The 23,714-nt window shown below is 36.5% G+C and overlaps 4 protein-coding genes across 7 annotated transcripts in view; 2 read left to right on the top strand and 2 right to left on the bottom strand.

Moving 5' to 3' along the window:
• The first annotated feature begins 308 nt into the window (after positions 1-308).
• Positions 309-5,517, top strand: uox (urate oxidase). Its single transcript, XM_087783596.1, has 8 exons — positions 309-335; positions 1,072-1,284; positions 1,786-1,902; positions 1,977-2,055; positions 2,734-2,920; positions 2,985-3,108; positions 5,189-5,272; positions 5,336-5,517. Exons 1-8 carry the CDS (start codon positions 324-326, stop codon positions 5,408-5,410), a joined length of 891 nt encoding a protein of 296 aa, XP_087639722.1. The 5' UTR covers positions 309-323; the 3' UTR covers positions 5,411-5,517.
• On the bottom strand, positions 5,491-8,235 carry samd13 (sterile alpha motif domain containing 13). 2 transcript variants are annotated; one of them, XM_087783598.1, is made up of 5 exons: positions 8,056-8,235; positions 7,857-7,946; positions 6,498-6,540; positions 6,305-6,422; positions 5,491-6,197 (listed from the first exon to the last, which is right to left on the bottom strand). In XM_087783598.1, exons 2-5 carry the CDS (start codon positions 7,882-7,884, stop codon positions 6,051-6,053), a joined length of 336 nt encoding a protein of 111 aa, XP_087639724.1. In that variant the 5' UTR covers positions 7,885-7,946; positions 8,056-8,235; the 3' UTR covers positions 5,491-6,050. The 2 variants fall into 2 exon arrangements, with proteins under 2 accessions (XP_087639724.1, XP_087639725.1); XM_087783599.1 differs by lacking the exon at positions 8,056-8,235 and having other exon boundaries at positions 7,857-8,049.
• A 273-nt stretch (positions 8,236-8,508) lies between these two features.
• prkacba (protein kinase, cAMP-dependent, catalytic, beta a) lies at positions 8,509-20,352 on the bottom strand. 2 transcript variants are annotated; one of them, XM_087783594.1, is made up of 10 exons: positions 20,025-20,352; positions 16,032-16,093; positions 15,805-15,933; positions 14,153-14,251; positions 13,988-14,070; positions 13,788-13,914; positions 13,617-13,712; positions 13,379-13,501; positions 13,147-13,311; positions 8,509-11,435 (listed from the first exon to the last, which is right to left on the bottom strand). In XM_087783594.1, exons 1-10 carry the CDS (start codon positions 20,068-20,070, stop codon positions 11,310-11,312), a joined length of 1,056 nt encoding a protein of 351 aa, XP_087639720.1. In that variant the 5' UTR covers positions 20,071-20,352; the 3' UTR covers positions 8,509-11,309. The 2 variants fall into 2 exon arrangements, with proteins under 2 accessions (XP_087639720.1, XP_087639719.1); XM_087783593.1 differs by lacking the exon at positions 20,025-20,352 and adding an exon at positions 17,487-17,659.
• Positions 20,353-21,679: 1,327 nt separating this feature from the next.
• The window catches only part of ttll7 (tubulin tyrosine ligase-like family, member 7), an 80,698-nt gene continuing 78,663 nt past the window's right edge, over positions 21,680-23,714 (top strand). For both annotated transcript variants that reach the window (XM_087783601.1, XM_087783603.1), the window contains exon 1: positions 21,680-21,756. The gene's annotated coding sequence lies outside the window, so the exon portion shown is untranslated. The remainder of the gene's footprint in view (positions 21,757-23,714) is intronic.

The following is a 23,714-nucleotide window of genomic DNA, read 5'->3' as shown; positions in this document are numbered from 1 at the left end:
GCTTTAAGTTAATACCATTTGTCGTCTTGAAGTATTTTTCTTATTTGTCATGTTGCCATTAATTCACTATGATAACCAGCGCTAAAAAGAAAGGAAAAAATCCGCACCAGAACACATAAGTAGGTGTGTTTGATGATTACGTAAGATAACCATGGAAGGGAAAGCAAATCAATAAACTCAGCCAAACAAACCGCCCAAACAAGACCTGCTCTGTCAAAACTTCCAATCACAGAGTTTCATTCATAGATCCTCCCTTGTCGCGAAATACATCTGAAGCAGCAGGAGACGATTGGCACTCGGCCGCTGGACGAAGACGGATCACTATGGCACACCAGGTAAATTATCTCGGCTTGTACTTGCTTGAAATCATTCCGAGGTGAATGGCCTGAAGGTTACGTTTGTGTGGAATATGCATGACGGAGCACGTCATATAAAAGGAAATAATAAAGATGTATTCATTGTTTTAATAATCGAAGAGCAAATGAAAGTCAAATACACGACTAAAGATGGGTATTTTACAGGTTTGATCTGATACCAAACTGGTAGTTTTTAAATAATTTGAATTCTATTTGGAATAATTAAACAACTTTACCCTTTTCCAGAGTAATACACTTTTGTCTGACTGTCGGTATTCTTTAACAAGCTCAAATGTATCAGTTGAATCTTGAGTTGATTTCTGTCAGTATAATTGTGGGGCTAAATGGTGTGAGCAATAGTCTGTTTCAACGCGTGAGTGTACACTGGAGGCTGGCTGCAGGAGAAACGGTTGAATAACAATATCTTTAGGCTGGTTTCGAAATGAGCTTGGGTTTTAAGACACTAACTTGTCGCTAAATGGGCGTTGTTTCCCGGCCCAGACATAAATCAGAGGCGTAGCAGGAGAGCGGCCAACACTGTCGCCACTATATTTTTTTAATCCATGTAATAAAATGATCACGTTAAATTCTACAAAAACCGAGATAAGGCACAAAAATCTGTGTTGCTTTTCAGTCAGGTTACTTCTGGTTATGTCAGAACCGGTGCCACTATGGTACCAATCGTGACCCTCACCCTCTCCCTTCTGTGCGTCAGAACGTGGAGTTTGTGCGGACGGGTTATGGCAAGAACGCCGTGAAGGTGCTGACCATCAGGAGGGAGCGGAACCAGCACAGCATCATCGAGCTGAAGGCCGACGTGGAACTCACGCTCAAGTCGCGCAAGGACTACCTGACCGGAGACAACGGAGACATCATCCCCACCGACACCATCAAAAACACCGTCCACGCGCTGGCCAAGATAAAGGGGGTAGGTCACCGGACTATGAGAACGTGATAAAACAAAAAAAAGACCCTGAAGGTGACACACTTTTAGAGGGTCGACCAAATATTGGTGATCATGGCTAGTGATGATGCTTCATGAAGTTAACTTGTCTAAACAAGAAGGATGTGTCTCGCCTGCAGTTCATACAAAACTCTGCAGCGAGAATTCTGAGCCGCTCTAGTAGAAGAACTCACATTTCCCCGATCCTTAAAACTCTTCACTCGCTGCCAGTTTCTTTCAGGATCCATTTTAAAATTCTGGATCTTCAAGAAACATCTTAAGACACACATCTAACCCCTAATAAAACCCAAGTATCTTCCACTTAAACCCTAAAAATCAAGGCCTACAAAGCTATTTCTCTCTGCTATAAATCACCCCTTAGATTCGTCTCTACCCTTTCTGGCCTGTCTGCACTTTTTTCAACCCCTCTTTAAGCTATTCTGATCTTTGTCTAGTACTCGTTTACATCAATTCTTGGATCTACAGGTTCACACCATCGAGCAGTTTTCTCTGGACATCTGCCACCATTTCCTCACTTCTTTCAACCATGTGCTCAGAGCCCAGGTTCACATGGAAGAGGCTCCGTGGAGACGTTTGGAAAAGGTAAGTAGAAAAAAACATATATATATTTTTTGAACACCGGTACGTTTTAATGAGGATGTCGTCTTCATCTAAAGAACGGAGTAGATCATGCTCATGCATTCATCCAGAGTCCGGAGAGTTACCGCTTCTGTGACGTTGAACAACATCTCAATGGTAAGTAAGTAAGTAAGTAAGTAAGTAAGTAATATTTATTTATATAGCGCTTTTTGAGACCAGAGTCACAAAGCGCTTAAACAATCAAAACAATACTCAAAAAAGTATATACTTTAAAGATGGTGAGTCCATTAGCTCTCCTACTAAACTTTTATATGGTCTTGAAATTGTTTCAATCTCACGGGTCAATGGTGTCGGTCATTTGTTTGGATAAATAATACAATGTAGCATTCATAGTGGGCAGTTGGTCTTCTTGTGAAAAACGTAGTTTTGACTGCAGTCTTAGTCTAGGTCTCGGCTGGCTACGACTATTGGTGGTCTGATGAAGCTTCTTAAAACAGTATCATGTTGTATAGAGGTCAGTAGGTGGCGCCATCAGTTTAAAAATGATGTGATGTTTCATTAAATAGATGTTCAAAAAAAGGAAAATAGTGCAGAGACCGCCATCTAGTGGAAAATAATGACACTGCTTCATGAAGCTTCATCAGACCATCACTAGTTACGACTACTACGATCAATGACCTTGACCTTAGAATCTTACAGTCTATTGAAGTCATTTTCCGCACATTAAATAAATTTCTTACCTTGACGTTAAATATTTGTAATTTTATTTTAAGTTCAGTTATTGATAAAGTTACTTTATACGTTCAAAACCCCAATTCTTCTTACCTACCACAGGGGATCCAGTCGTCCACAGTGGCATTAAGAGCATGAAGCTGTTGAAGACCACTCAGTCCGGTTTTGAGGGTTTCCTGAAGGACCGTTTCACCACCCTGCAAGAAACCAAGGACAGATGTTTCTGTACCTCCGTCTACAGCAGATGGCGCTACAACAAAATTAGAAACGTCAACTTTGACGCTGCATGGTAAAAAAAAAAGGGATCCTATCGGTGCATTTCACCCCAACACTGACGATGATGACTCTTGTAGGAAGATAGTGAGAGACACGATTATTGAAAAGTTTGCCGGCCCTTACGACAAAGGAGAGTTCTCCCCGTCGGTGCAGAAGACGCTTTACGAGGCACAAGTCCTTGCGCTGGAGAGAGTCCCGGAGGTAAATCTATAAATGATATTATTTATCTTGTTTGGAACTGAAATAATACTGTAGTTATAAGGAGTTGAGGAGGAGTGTAATCAGAAAAGGCGTTCCACAGGGTTCAATTATTGGCACAATACAGATCAGGCCAGGGGGATTAGTAGCTCATCTATGAAGGTAAATTAGGTGCAAAACAGATTTCTGACGTCACAGAGGAAGGCGTTCATGAATTCGAGTATTTCTAACTATGAATACAGAGTCATGGAGAAATGTCCTCTAGGAGTTGAGCCCTTTAATAATTCTAATTTGCATAATTGACTACTTTTTTTATGTCCTATTAGAAAGGATAGCGGCGCCCTGTACGGTGGCGTCTGCTTCGGCTCCTGGTAACACAGCTAATATATCACACATTTTTCAATCTACATTAGTGTTTTTAAACGCAACGGCTCAGCAAAACAGCACGAAAACCATATATGCCCGCTAAATGCAATATAACTTTATTAAAACATTATTTATTTATTCTATTTATACTATATTGCACAATTTAAACATATTGATTTTTATATTTATACTTTTATATACATTCATTCCATGCAATATTTAAAACATTATTTATTTATTATATTTATACTATATTGCACTATTTTTTAACATATTAATATTTATATTTATGCAATATTTAAAACATTTATTTATTCTATTTATACTATATTGCACTATTTTTAACTTATTAATATTTATATTTATACTTTTACATACATTATTTCCATGCACAATTTTAAACATTCTTTATTTATTCTATTTAAACTATATTGCACTATTTTTAACTTATTAATATTTATATTTATACCTTTATATACATTCATTCCATGCAATATTTAAAAAGATATGTATTTATTCTATTTATACTATATTGCACAATATTTTTAATTATTAATATTTATATATATATACTTTTGTATACATTCATTTTATGCAATATTTAAAACATTATTTATTCTATTTATACTATATTGCACTATTTTTTAACTTATTTATATTTTTTCTTTTATATACATTAATTCTATGCAAAATTTAAAACATTATTTATTTATTCTATTTATACTATATTGCACTATTTTTAACTTATTAATATGTATATTTATACTTTTATATACATTCATTCTATGCAATATTCAAAACATTATTTATTTATTCTATTTATACTAGATTGCACTATTTTTAACTTATTAATATTTATATTTATACTTTTATTTACATTCATTCCATGCAATATTTAAAACATCATTTATTTATTCTATTTATACTATATTGCACTATTTTTAACTTATTAATATGTATATTTATACTTTTATATACATTCATTCTATGCAATATTCAAAACATTATTTATTTATTCTATTTATACTAGATTGCACTATTTTTAACTTATTAATATTAATATTTATACTTTTATATACATTCATTCTATGCAATATTTAAAACATTATTTATTTATTCTATTTATACTATATTGCACTATTTTTTAAATTATTAATATTTATATATATACACTTTTGTATACATTAATTCTATGCAATATTTAAAACATTATTTATTTATTCTATTTATAGTATATTGCACTATTTTTAACTTCTTAATATTCATATTTATTCACTATATGCTGTTTTTTTTAACGGAAATTTCTTTCCAAGTTTCCCTGCGGTGTGTTTTATAGACTAACTTAGCTAATGACCAAGTTTTGAGGTAGCCTTTCATAAAAACAGCAACCAGTACACATATTTACTCAGTGAACAGTACAGGTTTGTAATACCTTCATTTACCCGATGATTGTTGTTTTTTAATTTGCAAGAAATAAATTATTATGTATGTAACACAACATTCTAGGTGCCAATATCCTAAAACACCTGATTTTCTGACTATAAACTCATGTGACTTCAGTTGGTTTTGCACCAAATGTACCTTCATACTCACAATTGTTGGAGCTTAGAATGCCAGCAAAAACTTCTGGCCCTGGCTTATCATGAATATTTTATGAAAAACTATCTGTTTTTTAGTGACTTTGCTAATATTTCCAATATCATCCTTTGCTTTCCAGGTGGATGAGATTGAGATCGTGATGCCGAACGTGCATTATGTTACCATCGACATGACCAAGATGGGGCTCAACAACGAAGCGGAAGTAAATCAACTGAACACGATTCAAAGCCGCGTAGTTACTGACGTGTCTTGACGTCTTTCGCAGGTTCTTCTCGCTCTCGACAGCCCCTCAGGGAACATCACAGGGACCGTTCGCAGGAAGCAGCGAGCCAAGCTGTAAAAAAAAACGACATGACAGAAGGAAGGAGACAATCGGCAAAACAAAACGAGCAGTGGAATCACTTTGAAACCAAATGACTGATGTTAAACAGCACCGTTTATTGCAAACTTTCTTGCACAAACACATGTTTCATCCACAATTCTATACACGTTTTTTTTTGCATTCATGTTTAAGCACCACGAGTAGAAACACTGTGTACACAAAAATATTTCCATATCAAACATTATTTAGCCAACATGGTCTCATTTTTTAAAGAATTTGAGCTCTTTAGAGAAAAGATACCCCTTTGTCAAAATTTCAGCTGCACTTTTAAAAAATTTGAAAGAAACAAATTCTCCGATTCACCTTCGACTTTATATAATCTTATATACAAATAGTTTAAAAACCGTGATAATCATTAAACATAGCACAGAAACAAATACAGAAACACGTCCATTATCAACCTTTTTTATAAATAAAACACAAGAGAAAACCTGATGCAGCAGGAAAAAAAACAAGTGGCTCAAGGGTGAAACGGCAAAGTGCAAACCTTAATTTGGGGGTTCACGCGTATGTCAAAAATACACAGTAGTCAAAACACGCGGCCTGTTGTCGACTGACATAAACGATTGTCACGAGGGGCGAGGAAGTAACTGTCGCGCTAAGAGGCGCTGCCGCTCTTCAAGTGCTGGGTTTGCAATGGCTTCACGTGGTACTCGTAGATCTTCAGGGCCGGGCCGAGTTTTATCGACAGCCCCGTCAGGACGTCGTTCCGCGTCATCAGGAGCAGCGACTTGCCATCTATTTCCTGCAAATGAATGTGAGAGAGAGAGAGAGGGAGAGAGAGAGAGGGGGAGAGAGAACCGTTAAACCTCTGACTGGAGGAGCTTCCAGCTCTCGAGAAAGGCTTTCAACCTGATCTTGGAAAGCGGTGGCCTGCTCTTCAAACCCTGTCGCTTTAAAGTAGTTGACCACGTCCGCGACCCCCCAGTTGGCCGGGTCGGGGAGCTGACCGTTTTCAACCGGGCTGGAGCTGTAGGGAGTCCAGAGGAGGACATGTTTACATTTTTTCAGGGTCGACAGTAACGCCTCGGATCATTTCACGTACCTTTTGTTTTCAACCGAGCCATTCGTTTTTTCTTCCATGGCGGCTGCAGCAACACATCCAGGTGCATAATGTTAGAACAGTAGGAACCAGGTGAGGAGGTATGATGTTAATGTATCCGTTAAAACACGGCATGGAAGAGATAGAAGTGATGACGGACACTCAAGAGACTTCTGAAGGAGGATAACTTGCTGTGGCAACCCTTGATATGAAATTAAATTGTTGAGATTTTTGAAAGTAGAAATACAAATGATAAATATAAGAAGTAAAACTATTCAAAAAATATAATATGAATATATAAAATTAAGATAAATATAACTTAAATTGAAAGGAAGTAATCGTAGAGTAATTTTATATATATATATATATATATATATATACACATATATATATATATATACATACATACATATGTATTGAATTGATATGATTTAGTTGAAGGAAATGTTACATGTATAAGTAACATTTATGCAGTATACTTATACAGTAAAGAGATAACAAAGTGCAAAGATCATTGGAGAAAAACACAAATATTTAAGAATACCAATATAAGCATCTAATAAAACAAACACACGCAAAGAAAAGGCATCATACTAAAAGTATGACAACATTACAGATCATACGACTTTGATTTATATGTGGGGTGAAAATTGCCCAAAACTATGATGAAATAAGTAAATATAATTAAGTAAATAATTTATGTTTATAGAGCGCTTTTCCAGACCACGGTCACAAACGATTGAACAATCAAAACAATACTCAATAAAATATATATTTAAAAGCTCAAGATAACACCGAGAACAACACAGGAGTCTCAGAGAATCTAGGAAAAGCCTGAACAAATAAAAATGTCTTAAGGTGTTTCTTGAAGGAGTCAGTAGATCCATCAAGCGCAAAGAGAGATAAAAAAAATCCAAATTAAATAAATATAAATGAAGTCAGGGAAACAAAACATGATCCAAAAAGTTTCCAGGTATGATCTAAAGCCGGTAAAAAAAACAACATTAAATAAAACTTTACTAATAACCCGGTCAATTTAATTGTGCGGGTCCTCAAGGGATTTAATCACAAAAATAAATCCTAGCATCACTTTAAATTTCTTTCTCACTTAAAGCAAATGATCTCCTCCATTACATGGGCTTTTCGGAACAAATAAACATCAAAAGGTTAATTTAATTTAATGAATCTTCATGAGAAGTTTCATAATTTAAGGAACCCATTGAATGGTTCTCTCTCTCTCTTTCTTTTCACAGAAGATAAACTGCTTCTTCACAAATCATTTAGTGTTTTTTTTTACCTTTAATAAAACACAGATGCAGTTTTCTCTCACACACGTCTGACAGAAAGCAAGGATCCACTCACAGATGACGAGGTTGCAGTTTATTTTCATCAGACGTTTTGCTCTCGACCAGCTGTCAGTAGTTTGGATGATCCATCATCATTTCCTCCTCGCTGTCAATGCAGAAACATGGGCGTAAGAATTCCTCACTCTCTCCATTTCACGACTCACCACAGTGAGCTAACAGCAGGTTAGCTCGTAAAGCTAATACACAATTCTTACCTTATTTTCCCAATAAAGTCCGTTTGACGATATGAATGAATCCGCGACAATAGGTCACGTTCAATAAAACCAACCGTCCTCAAGTGATCGCTATATTTTTCCCGCATCGATAAGTTACATATTATTTAATAAATTGCAGATTAAATCAACTAAAGAGGAAACTAGCTTTTGATCGGTTTAGCCTCAGCAGACCACGTGACGTTGATGCATCATGGGAAGTGTAGTTCACGTACAAATAAAAAGAACGGAGAACTTTTTTTTAATACAAATCATTTATTATAGTGACGTATTTGTTACCTGCTACAGCAAACAATAGTCCCCTCCCCCCCTTGCAAACACAACATGGGTGAGAAAAAACATGTCAGCCTTTTAGATCCTGTGCAAAAATATCCCACAAACTAAACACAATTTTGGATTATTGACCTCCACACTGGCGAGTGCGACTAACTACAATTAACTGATGTTTTTTTTTATTCATTTTATTAAGGAGTGAGAAGGCTCAGGAAAGTGCCATCGTTTACATTACACATGACAAACAGTTATACGCACATGGGGATAAATGACACTGGAGAAGAGCTGTGGTTTCTCCTGCACAGTCTTTTTTTCTGAGGGGATTGACATACAGTTTGGATTGAAACATGCTGAAATCCATGTGCACTTCTCAAACTTTAACAACAAAACAAAAACAAACCCATTACAGATCCACATCTACATTCCGCTCAGGATTATTTGGCTAAACCTGGAAATTATTTCTCTTTATTCGAACTTTATTCCAAAACAATTTAGATTTTCAAGCAGGAGAGGCACCGATGTGCAAATAAAATAATTTAAATGCAGGAAAAAATGTTTATAAACTAAAGAAAACATTTTAAAATGCTATTATTTATTGTGGTAATCTCCTATTTGAATAGAGAAAAACAAAAGAAAGAGGCTTTTTAAAAAAAAAAGAGAAAAGGTTGATCATTGCATCCATTATATAATCCATCTTCAATACAACTTTTTATAGACAAGTCATTTTCACATTTGCCTCTGAAAAACAGCTGAAATTACTTGGATTGCATTTGCATCTCATGTAAAACACATGGGGGAAGAAAAAAAAAATCAAATGACCTAAACAACTATTGAAAGAAAAGAGTTTTCATAAAAACAGGAAGTTATTGAGTTGTAACAAGCTAGTAGGAAACAAAGGGATTTCAATAACATCTTACACAACATTAACCCGTCATGCCTGTGAGAGGTTTGTGGAAGCAAGAGTAGCATTTCCGCAGCAAGGACAGGCAACATGTCAGGATAGAGTCGGAAAAGAAGAAAAAAAAGAAAGAAAAAAAAAGGTGCTCGGTACAACCAAAGTCGTCACAAAAATATATACTATTCTCCCGGGGAGGAAGATGACTTAAACACATGTGGACGACAAACAGACATTGCACATTTGAGAAAAAAAGGCTTTAAAGTTAATTTCTTGCATTAATCCTGGTTGAGAATGTTCTCACAGTCAGCTACGCGCTAATGCGTGGAAGATTGAGCCGATACCGCTCCATCACAGTGTGCACATTTGCTCAGACACGTTTCAGAAATAAAAAGATAAAGTGGATCATACAATATGTATTTCAAACCATTTATCTTCCACTTATCTGGCATTAGCTTAAAGGACAATAAGCAACCGACGAAACAGAGTCTTTAAAGGTTGTAATCCATCAGGGGAAAACAAAGCAAGAATTAATTTAAACTTAAACGTTTTATTCTGCAGAAGGAAATGAGAGAATGATCACATAGAGAAATTAAAATAAGCCGATAGTCAGCCTCGTTTGAGCTATGATAGAATCATGAATCTTCAACTATTACAGCTTTATGATCATAAACGCATGATAGAAAACATTCTAAACAACCTTTGCTTGTCGTATACAGCTGTACCATCAAGGTAAACAAAACATAATAACCTCCATCCTATGAGATCAGTACCAGAAAGAAAGAAAAAAAAGAACACTGATCCATGAAACGTGCCTCATATTCACAACTACCGACCTGTAGGGATTCAGTCATGCTTCGTTGGCATACAAATATCTCTTAATGTGCTGCTACACGGACCTCTCTAGTGAAGTAACATACTTCATTATCGTTTCCCTTTTTTTAAATCGTGACATCAAACTGTACCTTTAAATATACATAGTTACATTTCCACCACATATAGTCTGAGGTAAAAGGAAATATCCTTTGACTGGACACGGATATACAATGCTACAGTAATTCCTGCATCTTAAAAATCCATCAGCTGTAAATGCCCTGTTATGAATGAAGATATGATTGATGCCATAAAACATAATGGAATACGTTTTATTAATAAACTCTGTTTTTATGATGTAATGAAGATCCCAATTGGACACACTTTCTTTTTCTATTTATTAACACTGATGTAAATATGGGAGAAGCCTAATAAAAAAAAAATTAAAACATGTACTACAGACACTAATAATGGAAAATGAGTTGAAATGCTAGTTATAGCTCTAATTGCACGTGTGTTTAAAATTCTCATCAATAAACTCTGTGTCTTCTCGCTATATTACATCAGACATGAAACTTCAAAAACAGTGTGTGACGAAGACTTCATCATATATTTTGCCAACATCCACACTTTCTGTTGTGCATCTCTGGCTGATTATTCCTTTGCAAATCAATTTGTGGTCAATAACATACAATGTTCTACACTAAACTCTGGATATGATGAAGATAAAAAGAAGCCACAAATGAGCTTTTTTTTTTCTCACTGAATGTTATTCAGAATACAGCATCTGTGACTACAGGTTGATGAAGTAGCTGTGACCGCCGAACATTACAGAATCACCTTTGTTTAAAATTCTCGGGAGTGATGGTGCTTTAAAAATCTTCTGCATTTGTGCTGCTCCATAAAGAGCATCTATACGCCATTTCTTTCATTAAATAATTTGATAAAAGTCTAGGATTTCAAGGGGGGCGTGTAGGGGGGGGGGGGGCAAACGCACAACAAAAAAAAAAAACGAGCTGGAAATGACAACGTGGTCTAGTCTTGTGCAGCACAAGGGGGAGTCTGCATAATGTGCCTGTGTGTAGGTTAATGCTCACTGCCCACTAGATCATGGCAAGAGGAGCCTCATTCATCTGAATGTAACGAAGGAACTAGGCATTTTTGTTTTTGTGTCAGCGTCTGTTTCACATTAACCCCTCAGGAGAGTGCAAATATCTTAAAACCAGGGAGTCCTGATGGGACTCTGCCCCACTCACTAGAACTCCGCAAACTCCTTTGCACACTTTTCTGTTTGTGACACACGAATGTCCTCCTCTTCGTAGTCGTCGAAGTTACTTGTGTCGCCGGGTCCTCTGCACTTTGGTGTGAACGGTGCCTCCACCTTAAAAGAATAGATACAAAGGTTTTGTGTGAATCTCAGCAAACAATAATATATGTATATACACACATATTTATTTTACACAGAAAGATCATTTCCAAAAGACTATTTGTAACTAGAAAATTTGCATTTCCAGAGGAAGAAAAAAGTAGAATATAGTAGAAATAGAATAAGTAGTAGTAGTCGGAGTAGATGTTGTAGAATTAGAAATAGTAGAGTTATAAGTAGAAGTAGTAGTTGAAGTAGAAGTATTATAAGAATTAGTAGTATATGTAGAAGTAGTGGGAGTAGAAAAAGTAGAAGTAGTAGTAGAAGAATAATTAGTAAAAACAGTAGTAGAATTAGTAGTAGAATTAGTAGTTAAGTAGTACCTAGTAGAAGAAGTAGTAGTCTAAGTATAATGAGTAAAAGCAGTAGTAGGATTAGTAGTAAAAGTACAAGTTGAATTAGTAGTAGAAATAGAAGTACCTAGTAAATGTAGTATAAGTACAATAAGTAAAAGCAGTAGTAGAATTAGTAGTAAAAGTATAAGTTGAATTAGTAGTAAAAGTAGTATTAGTATTAGAAGTAGACAAAGCGTTTTTAAAGTAGAAGTTTCTAGGTGTGAGTAGATGAATGGTGAAGGTCAAAGTGGAAGGAGTTGAAACATGAGATAAAGATGTTTCCCATTGAAGTGAAGGGGAGAAAAGGGTAGAAAAAGAGGAGTAGAAGAAAGAGTTGAAGAAATAAAAGAAAGCTAGAACATAGCCCACATTTCGGGAATTGATAAAAGTTTGAACAGTTCAAATCGGATAAAATTTATAGGTCAGAAGAGCAAAAGTGGATCTCAATAGCGTGAATAAATAAAGTCGTATTGCACTGAAGAAGTATAAAATTAAATTGTTTATTAGCCGTCAGATATTTTTATAGTATCACTCAGACCCTATGACGGCAACATATGCATTAAGAGGTTTGCTTGTGGCGCCCTGGCAAAATTCTGCTTAGGTCACCCCAATAAATACATTTCCTTTATAGCAGGGGTCCCAAAAAAACAGTTTTATCCATGGATTAGCCTTTGGAACAGTACAAGTAAATAGTTAAGTTTGTGTTTTACTCTGTTTCACTAGTTTCTAGGTTAATTTCTTTAAACAAACTTGACCTACATTAGCGTCTTGACATGTCCGGGACAACAAGCTAATTTTACTTCGCGGAAAATACCACGTTTTTGTCAAAACAAAACCAGCTTCCGATAAATCTTTTATTGCAATGGTAACAAAATAACGATCCTTTCGTCTGGGTCCAAGTTCCATCCCTGAAGAACAAAAGCTCATCCCTGTTACCTGGTCATCTGCCTCTGGACATTTTCCAGGTACATCCGGCAGGGAGGAAACACCAGATGGAGATATACTGTACCTCCTCTCTGGTTTAAAAATAATCTGGGGCTTCACTCACTCAAATGTCCGCGGAGGAGAACTCGAGAAAACTAACTAAAATCCAAGAGAAATATTAGCTAAAACTGTTTAAAAGATTTGCTCGCAGAGATTTAAAAATTTGTGTTAAACTCATAATGAACGGCTATGAATTAAAGATTACATAAGAAGAACTAGTTTGTCATCAAAGACCTTGACAATAAAATAGTGATAACAAACCAATACCAGTCTAGTGATCATTTTGAAAGAGTTTCTTTCGTCAATAATTAAAAAAAAACGACAGAATGAAAATCGTCTAATGTCACCTTTCTCTCATAGATGGCAATCCAGTCTGTTGTCGAGAACCACTTGTGATTCTTAATGTCATTTACGCCGTTCTTCAGGTTCCCGAACCTCTTGGTCAAGTCCACCTGGAGCAGGTTTCTCAGCAGGTCCTTCAGGTCGGAGCTAAAGTGAGACGGGAATCGTACCTGTAGAAGTGAAAACATTTTTTTTTAATGCACAGGAACTCTTTCTTAACACGTTACGTTAACATACTTTGCCGGACACAATTTTTTCATAGATCTGAATAGGCTGGTCGGCGAAAAATGGAGGATATCCAGCAGCCATCTCATAGATCAGGACCCCGAGTGCCCACCAGTCCACAGCTTTGTTGTAGCCCTGAAAAAGAAAATGACAAAGTCAAGCAACCGTAAGCCAGAGCTTAGAACGTAGCTACCAGAAGATTTGCCAAATATAAAAGTGTGAAAAGAGGTTATAGTGATGCAGATCTTACCTTGCTGAGGATGATCTCTGGAGCCAAGTACTCAGGAGTTCCACACAATGTCCAGGTCCTGCCTTTTACTCTTTTTGCGAAGCCGAAGTCTGTGACCTACACGAAGAAATCCAGATCAAGAGTGACCTTTTTCTAGAAATGCTACATCATTTAGTAGATTCTTCTGCATACCTGGATGTAACCATGTTGATCTATGAGGAGGTTCTCAGGCTTCAGGTCTCTGTAGATGAGGTCTAAAGAGTGGAGGTACTCGAAGGTGAGTACTATCTGAGCTGCATAAAATCTTGCATGATGTTCACTGAAGGAATCAAAAACGGAACTTTTTAATGACAATTCCCTGCATGTGAAATGTACTTCGGTACAAAACCTACCTGAACCTTCCAATACGCCTGAGGTGGGAGAACATCTCTCCACCAGGAACATACTCCATCACCATGTACAGATTTGAATTGTCCTGTATTACGAAAATACAAACAAGTATGGCAGCATTTAAAAAGAAGTGTTACATTAGTAGCTTTGTGTGGATAAGGAGCTACCTTAAAAGCATACTCCAGTCGGACGAGGAAAGGAAACGAGACAGCCTGAAGTATTTTCTTCTCGTTGAGGGTGTGTTCTATCTGCTTCAACTTCACAACCTGTCAAAGTAAAAGCACAGCTGGTCAGTGACAAGAAAGGGGAGTCTAGTTGGTAAATATTTGGGGGTCGCAGACGGGAAGTTGAATCTGGTTTACTGTATTAAAACAAGTTTCAACATTAAAAAAAAAGCACGTGAACATCCCCCTTTTTTTTTTTCAACAGCAACCGTCAAGGCCTGGTTAATGGTTAGCTTGAATTCATCGCCGCTGCCTAAAATGGTACTTCTGAATCAGTGACGCTCTTGAATGGCATTCTTTTGGGGCTCATTTGCGTGTGAGTCAGAGAGAAATCCTTGAGGGCTTCTGATGCAGATGCTTGCATTTTCCAATCGTTCAACATTTGAGATGAATCACCTTAGGTTTTTAGAAATAAAAGACTTTCATCGTGGAAAATAAAACAAACTGTCTTTCCATCTAGACCTGGGCACGGGTCTAGATAACATTGTTTCTATCGCCATAACACTTATGATTTATGTTTTAATACAATGTTTGTAATCAAATTGTGTGCGTTTGTCACAGTATAAAATATCTACTAGGTACTACAGTAGAAGTCCGAATCAACTAGTTTGAAAACATGACAAATTAATATTTTCTTACTTAAGGTGACAGTAAACTTACTAGTGATTGGTTAATAAGGCCTCATGAAAAATAAGCCATCATTTTTAAAAGGCTACCAGAGGAAACTATGTTCTGAAACAATGTCAGGTTTCATTGAATTATTAGATTAGTAGCCAAATATTATAAGGCAGAGATCGACATCTAGTGGACTTTCAGTGCATCGCGATACAGTGTATTTACAACACGGTTGTTTCATGAACTGTAACCCATCACATGTACTCACTAAAGATCACCACCCTGATATGTACAGTAGCTGTTGCTTCCGCAACCAGAGCTTCATTCACGGTGAAGGACCGTCTTCTGTCGTCTCGCCTACCTTTCAGCAAAGATCCTTCTCACTCACTGCCTGTCTCACTTCCTCTTCCCACCTCTTTTAACCCTGACTTGGCGCTGCTCGTTGCATCTGAAACAACCGAAAAGCTGAACCCCAAAGAAGTGAATTATACTTCTATAAGTGAACAAAAACACACAAAAAAGCGCTCACAACAGGCCTCGTTGGATTTAACACATTACACTAGTTGATACTCACCTACATTTTTTTTTACAATTTACGATGTGTAGGAAGTGCAAACTCGCTTTTTAAGGACTCTAACTGAGTCGGACCAAGATTTTTAGTTTCAGTATTGGTACAACAGATCAGCCCTGTGGTCATAATAAAATGGCGGACCATTAAACGCGTGCAAATACAAAAAGGTCAAAAGAGGGACAGCTTATTTACAAAGTATAACTAAACTAAGCCACTTAAAATCTCAAAATAACTTTCACATCCGCATCAAATGATCAAACCTGAAGCCAACTTTTCAATAATGCTGCAAGTGCACAAGAGGAAGTGTTCCATTTCCTGTTATGATATCAACGGCTTAACATGCTGCAGGCGGTTACAGAGTCGCATTTTGAATTCCGCCGTTTTGGAACGACAAACCCTTGATACCTACTTTTTGTTTGTCCAAGATCTTCATGGCATAGAACTGGTTTGTTCCTTTATGTTTGACCAGCATTACTCTGCCAAAAGAGCCAGTGCCGAGGGTCTTGAACCTATCGAAGTCGTCCAAGCATGTTGTGCTCTGAAGGAAAGACATGAATCAATATCTCTTTATAACAGAACCGTGTTCGACCAATCGTTTTTGCCATCTCCAGTAATGTTTTTTTTAACCTTTCTTACCTGTGGTGGACACTCCCATTTTCTTAAAAAATCTTCTTTGGCTTTAGCTAAAAACTCTTTCACTGCAAAAAAAAGAAGACGCATCTATTAAAATCTGTGCATGCTTATGTTTTAAAAAAAAGGTATCAGTCAGGGATCACAGCAAACCAGTTCAAGTGTAGGAAAAAGAAAAACACGACATATGTTCAAGAGAAAGAGGCAGGTTCAGGCAAATGGCAAGTACAGAGGAGGGAGGCCTGGTACTTGTTAGAGAAATATTAAAAAAAACAACAACTCCTGAACAACTACCACACATCAGGACAGGAAGTAGTGCAACTAGATTTAATCAGGCCAATCTGAGGGGTTAAGACAGTTTGTATGAAAGTGGTTGGAGTTGTAAAAAGGACAAGAAAGGAACAAGACAAAAACACGTTGGTCGCGATCATGACGCAGGCATTGACACGGCATCGTGAACGTCAAAGCAGACATGAGACTTCCAAAGTCAAAGAGTCGTAGGTAGGGATCTTTTGGAATGTTCAATTGGACATCGCGTGATCCGTACAAAGTTCTCTCAGTGACTTGGGAATTCCGACAGTGATGCAAGCCTACCAAAAATCTCTACAGTTCATCAAGGATTTGCAGGAACATTGACCCACACGGATGGATACGATAGAGAAGAGAAAGAGAAAAAAAGCATTTATGAAACATTTCAAAACAAGACACATTGGAGATTCAGATGGTACATACACATCACAACAGAACACTGAAGACAAGGTGAAGCAAATGAGAGAAACACCATATATATTAATTTCTTTTAAATTTAACATAGTGCCTTCTGAATGCATTCTTAACCAAAACATCAATCTATGCAATTAAATATGTTTTATTTTCAGTGATTATAAAATGTACCTGCAGAAGGATTATTTTTCTTTAATAAAACCAGAATAAAAACATTATTTCCTGAGCGCAAATGTTGCCTTTGTTATGACTCATGGCTACAACATTTAACCTGATCAAAAACCTAATTTACAACTATGATTACAACTGATTGTTTCTAATAATAAAGAGTCAAAAGAAAGTCAGAACACAATCACATCTCTACTCGGATGGAAAAAGTAAATGAAAATATAAATCAAATTTACGTAAAAAATATTTTTAAAACTGATTAATTAATTGGATTGTTATAGGAAACAAACGAACGCACATTGTAAAGCAGAAAAACACAAGTTGAAATTAATACAAATGTACAGGTTTATTACCCGCCAAAACTATACACAAAATATTATGTAAGCGATGCACTCAAACCATGACACCATATATCTTGAAAACTGACTTAAATTTGCCGTGAAACATTAAGAAGTGCTCAATAATATTTGTCCCTTTGACTTCCTGGATAAAGAACTAAACACAACTTAAAAATCCAGTAACCTTCGAACTCGATCTTGCGGTCGATCTTGAAAAACTGCCAACACTTACTTAACTTATCCCACAACATGGTGAACTCTGAGACACAAGACATGTCGCCCTCTTGTCCTTTGTGTTCTTGGCTATTCTTACGGCATCTTTGAAAAAACCTGCTTGCGAAGGATTGATCCTTTCCCAGGGCCATTTTCAGAAAGAGGTTTTCAGGCAGGAAAATGCAAAATGATTCTTACTTCCTGTGTGCAGCCGAGTGCACGGCGAGGCATGGCTAACCACTGAAGTCGAGCTTCCTGTTCCGAGTACATCACTTCAGTGGCTGGAGTTGACTTCACTTTTTAGAGCTCGACAGTTGCTTACAGTAAGAATCTTATTCAACGATTTAAATCAGAACCTGACAGGCTTATCGAATAGCACACAAAAGCTATATCGGACCGCACAATTTAAAATGAAACAGCGTGCGCCTTCAAAATGCCGTACCTTGATTGTCTAACAAATCTGCTAGTTGTATAATCCCAGAACCAGGAAGAGCATTTGTATTATCTGTGTATTGAGAATGTCATAATCCCTCGAATAGTGTCGCAAGGGGGAAATAAAAAGTCGCTAATACGCGTTGTAATCTAGCTGATGGAAGTGACAAATAAGAGGATGTAAATAATATAGGAAATAGCAGAGTTCAATGACAGACTTTGTAATGTCTATCAAATAATGCACATGTTTGTATTAATAGTGTTCTACTTTTTATGACTAAGAAAACATAAGTTTAGAAAAAAAACAAAAAAAAACCCATTTTCTATTCTATTCTATTCTATTCTTTTGCCCTAAATGGAAGTCAACTTGGTCATAATGTTATTAACAATCGGTAAACTTCATTTGCACACATTAATGTTATTGTCAAAGGTCCCAGTTGGACCGACTAACATTAACATTATGGGAAATATAGGTTAGTTTTATTTGTGTGGTTTACTTCTGGTTTAACATTCTGAATATCTTTATAAACAGAAAGTGGTGTGTGAAAATATATAACGATATATATCACAACATTTAATTGTCATGATACTGTATTGATTAGCACTGTATCCATCATTATATTTTTGATTTAAAATCATATTATTTTCTTTTACGGTTTATATTTCATACAAGTTTGTGTAAAATAAAATACATTTATTTTTTTATTTCCAATCACTTCAGCAAAGGGAACAGTGAAATCCTGTTGTTGACCGAGGACAAGAGGATACAGTCGTTGTTTGAGAATAATTTTGTTTCAAAACAAATGAAAGTAGGTTACGACTACATCAAGAGCCTTTTGGTCTGTGTATTCTGCAGCTTCATTTAGAGTAAAGTACTCGGACAAAACAACAGATATGTATCATTGTTCCTACGGTATCACAATATATCATATCGTTTCGTCTGTATTGTGACAGACAACCCTATACGTAGACTTGGTATTTACAAACGCATCTAAAACACTTTGAAAACAGACAGTCTAAAGCAAGCGCCACAGTTTAATGTAGGCATTATATTCACGGACTGACCTTTATATAAAACATTTTTATCCACTAGTTTACAGGTTTATTTTTAAGTAACCTTAAGGAAACCAGCGTCTTGACGTGTGAAGAGTCAGTGACTAACTTCCTAGAAAATACCATCCATTTTCAAAACAAACCACCTTTAAGACAGTAATAATCAATAGAAAATAAATAATATAAATCTTTTTAACTTTCTACGTGGCCCATTTATAAGAACTTACTAGGTTCTGCTGAACTCTCCTTTACTGCCATGTGGAATTTAATGTTTTGCATTGTATTTGCATCAACGCCTCACAGCGTACGGTCACCAAAACAGGACTGACACCTGGAGTCCCAAATGGACAAAGGCCAAAAAGGAAATCAGGTCAAGAGCGGCGTTCTCCAGACACATGGCAGGCTCGGTACAGTTTAGTGGATTAGTCCGGCACCAACCGAAGACTACCCATTAAACCATTAAAGACAATTAAGTGGCGGATCCATTGGGTTTACCTGCCATTTTTTAAAAATAGAGATATAATTCTCGATAGTAGTGCCGGTACACTAAATAAACACGACTCTATAAGTTGTAAAGGTGTTAAAATACAATTTAAAAAACCTGGTGGATTTGACAACATCTGGTACCTGATCTTTTCCAGGCCCTGCCTACACCAAAAATGCAAACATGAATCATTTGTTTACCGGTTGGTTTAACCGGTAGTAAAAGATGTTTAAAAGGATAGATACAGATAATAAAAAAAAACAGTTATTGCAGTTAAACCTTCAGTGACATGGCGTTGATGTTTATAATGTTGCAGATGATGCTGACACTGTCGTCCATCCTGTCATGTTGACAGCACCGTTATTTAACAAGTCATCCTCTCATTCCTAAGATTCATTCTCGTCTGTTTTTTCGTTCGTCAAAATCCATCTTCATCCAAACAAAACAAAACAAACAAACAATCTCTTCGTCGCGTCAAAACTATGCTAACGTTGTTGGTGTTCCTGTGGTGCTAATGCTAACGCCTGAGCATCATCCGACCGAGGGTCGAACCGTTGAAAGGATGATGGTGGTGGTGCTGCTGCTCACCGTTCTCCTGCTCGTTCCCCTTCTTGGCGGTGGCTGCGTTCCCCATCTTGGGAAGACAGGGATCCGATGCAAGTCCGACTCGATGGTGACGATGATGATGATGGTGGCGGATGTTAACGGGCGAGCCTCCGTTAGCGATGCTAGCGCGTATCAAATTCAAGCTAGCTTAGGGTGGCTAACGACAACATTTAGATCCTCTTCGTTTTCGAGAGAGAAGTTTGTTCCTTAGACGCCACCGGAGTTTGGTAATTTGTTTGTTTTTTTTTACCGATGCCCTTGATGCTCAAGAAGAACACGTCAATAAATGACACATGTTGGAGAAACTCCAGTCATCCTCCGCCTGCTGTCGTTTTTTTATGGTGCGTTTACGTCATGTGGGAATAAACATTGTATGTTGCCTTCAGCATCGGTCGGGAATAAAAAAAATAAAAAAACGCATTTGCGTCACGCATCCGATAATTTACCGACAAGGAAAAAAATAATCCTTTGAAGGCTTAAGGAAATAAGAGCGTTTATTTATTGTATTTATTTTATTCCACTCTTATTGAATATAAAAAAAAAATTAAATTGATGAACACAATATTATTGTGAACACTTACACACCATTTCAGCACTATGCAAATACTTAAATTGTATATTTATTTATGTTTTAGATTACATTTTTCCACATTTGAGGTTTTTATTTGTTCAGGCTTGTCCTTGATTTTCTGGAACTCCTGTTGTGTTATCAGTTTTATCGCTCCCTTTAAAAGTATATACTTTATTGAATATTGTTTTGATTGTTTAAGCGCTTTGTGACCCTGGTTTGGAAAAGCGCTATACAAATGTATTTGTAAGCTTACTTACTGTACAAAAGAAAACAATTAGTTGGTGGAACCATTCACTGATAAGGGCAATACAAATAATTCAAAATTAAATGCATAAAATCGGACAAATTCATGTTACTAACCCTACTACGCAGGATTCTATTTCAAATATTTGCATGTAGTAGTGATAAGTAACATATTTTTCACACCAAAACAAAAGTTTAATGTGAAATATTGAAACATCTTAAGACGTTTTTATTTGTTCAGGCTTTTCCTTGATTTTCTGGAACTCCTGTTGTGTTATCAGTTTTATCTTGCCCTTTAAAGTATATACTTATAAATACAATTATTGAGTGTTGTTTTGATTGTTTACGCGCTTTGTGACCCTGGTCTGGAAAAGCGCTATACAAATAAAAATTACTTACGTACTTACTTAAATTATGTAATTGTGATTAGGTGAATTTTTATATTACCAAGATGATAAATACTGTCAGAACCGTGTTGCTGTGACATTTATCAATAGATTTATTTATTAACAATGGGCAGAGCTGTGTTTTTCCTTTCCTGCCTTAACGCCAACAAAATACCTATAATAGATTATCCATGAGTGTATCCATGTAAGTATTTCCTCTGTTTCAATTCTGATTACAAATTAATTTACTACTTTAATTTCTTTGTAATGTTTTTGTATCTTTTGTATCTCATGAAATCACTTTCATCCTTTTATATTACATGATCAGAATCCACATACTTTGGCTTTAGTCTGGGCCTAATGCTCTATCATAGGACAGGTAGGGTGTCACAAATAAAAAGAGTTATTTGATGTAAAACTTATTCCCTACAAGAGAACACTTACCAGCTCTTGTCTGTTGATGATGCACTGTTCTGAAATTGACAAGGCCTGCCACGTTGAATAGAGACTGAAGGTAAAACATGTATATATATATCACCTAAAAATGTGCTCTGTTTTATAGACGAAAACCTCATATAATGACCCTTTATTTATAGGTAAAGTTTCCAAATTATCTGTGTTACTCATTTGTTTTAAATATTACTTCTTTGCTTTCAAATACTTTTTGAGGCTCCTTTGAGACGTTGACACTGTATAATGGTAGTTTTAAGGATCACAAGGTTTGGTAATTTAATATTTTCTACCATGTTTATTTTTTATACACCAAACTAATAACTGGCCAGGCACGGGATTTATATAATAATGCAAATATAACAATAATACATTTCAACATACAGTATTCTTTAAAAAAGAAAACAACAACAATAAATTAGTAATAGTTTAATTGTCTTTAATTTCTTATCCATACCCTAACGTGATCCATAATCTAGTCCATATTCTTGAGTATGATAATACTTGTTTATATGTTTAAAAACGTGTATTTAAAAAGTTTCCACTTATAAAGAGTAGACATAATTGACACACACACAACTTTTTTTTTATCCTAGAGCCCAGTTTGAAATGAAACACCTTACACAAATCAATATATATCCATGTTATATAATAAAGGTTCCACTGCAGTGTTTTCTGTGCAATGACAATAAAAGAAAGTCCAAGGTCTAAAATACAAAGGGTTTCATTTGTTACATTTTTTTAAATCTTTTATTTGTGTTTAGAATTCAGTGTGAAAAAAACAAAACATTGTTCAACAATTGAAATGCATTTTTCAATGATGTAAAGTTCAATTAAATTGTAAACATGCATTAAATATGTATAGGAATTGATGTTGTGACCTCTGAGCTGGAAGCGTCAACGAGGTTGATTTTTAGCACCACGGCCAGCGACATAGTTGCTAGGGGGGCCCTCTGTGTTGGTAACAACGAGCGAGTGGGTGGGGCCTCGTCAGGTTTTCAACGCGTACGGATTTACGCGTAGCTGAATATCACAACTTTTCAAAACCTCACCGATATCCAACGAAACCTCAATATATCCCGTGATCAAAAAACTTCAGAGCTCGCCCCCCCCCCTCTCTGAGCGGAGCGAATGGTTTCGCCCATGGACTCGCTCCAGCACTCACACCACACTGGCTGACGAGAACATAGAGATTTTTACGATTCAAAGAATCGACCAGTTGTCCGTAATGTCACACTTATAACACGATAAAACCTCCCTTTTTTGTCACTGTCGAGTTAGATTAAAACATATTTTTTTCAAATCACTGGTTCGGTTTGGATGAGACCACCACCAAAAAAAAAAAAAGCTGCACTGTCCAACAACAAGGTAACGTATCCTAGGCTTTATTCATTGATGGTTATTTATTCTGTTGACTTTGATGACTTGACGATAGCACTACGATTGTTTTTTTTTCAAGCGATCGTTCCACAAAAAAAAAGAAGTATTAAATTAGCTAGCTATGCCATGTTAGCCGCGGCATGCTAACCACATCATGCACCTGCACAGATTCACTGACAGCTCAGGGATTATGTTGAAATAATGGCAGTTTCATCGAAAAATAACATTGAGCAAGCGTCCGTGCGTGTGGCTTATTGTCGTGGGGTGTCTTTTGTTGTGAAGAAATTTTTCCACGAAGGAGGTGGCCTTCCATTCTTTGGTGATCTGGAAGATACCACACGAGCTGCTGCTGCTGTGATGGATCACTTCTCACCGCTGTGCCTGCTAGCATTAGCCTGCTAGCATTAGCCTGCTAGCATTAGCCTGCTGCTGTCCTGTCTTTAAAGTATCCTTCACACGACCCTTACTTCCTGTGTGTGTGGGGATTAATAAACAAGTGACACATATCTTTAACAAGGAATGTCAGCAATTCATCGTCGTCACTTCATTTCTACTTGACTCTTGTTCATCCCTCAAGTAGAGGCTCATCATCAACAGGACAAAAGGATTACATAACACTTACTAGTAGACCATATGGTTCCT

This window comes from Callionymus lyra, chromosome 2, assembly GCF_982586985.1.
Source record: "Callionymus lyra chromosome 2, fCalLyr1.hap1.1, whole genome shotgun sequence".
Classification (NCBI taxonomy): domain Eukaryota; kingdom Metazoa; phylum Chordata; class Actinopteri; order Syngnathiformes; family Callionymidae; genus Callionymus; species Callionymus lyra.
The sequence above is the reverse complement of the archived record's forward strand: the minus strand, read 5'-3'. Positions and strand labels throughout refer to the sequence as shown.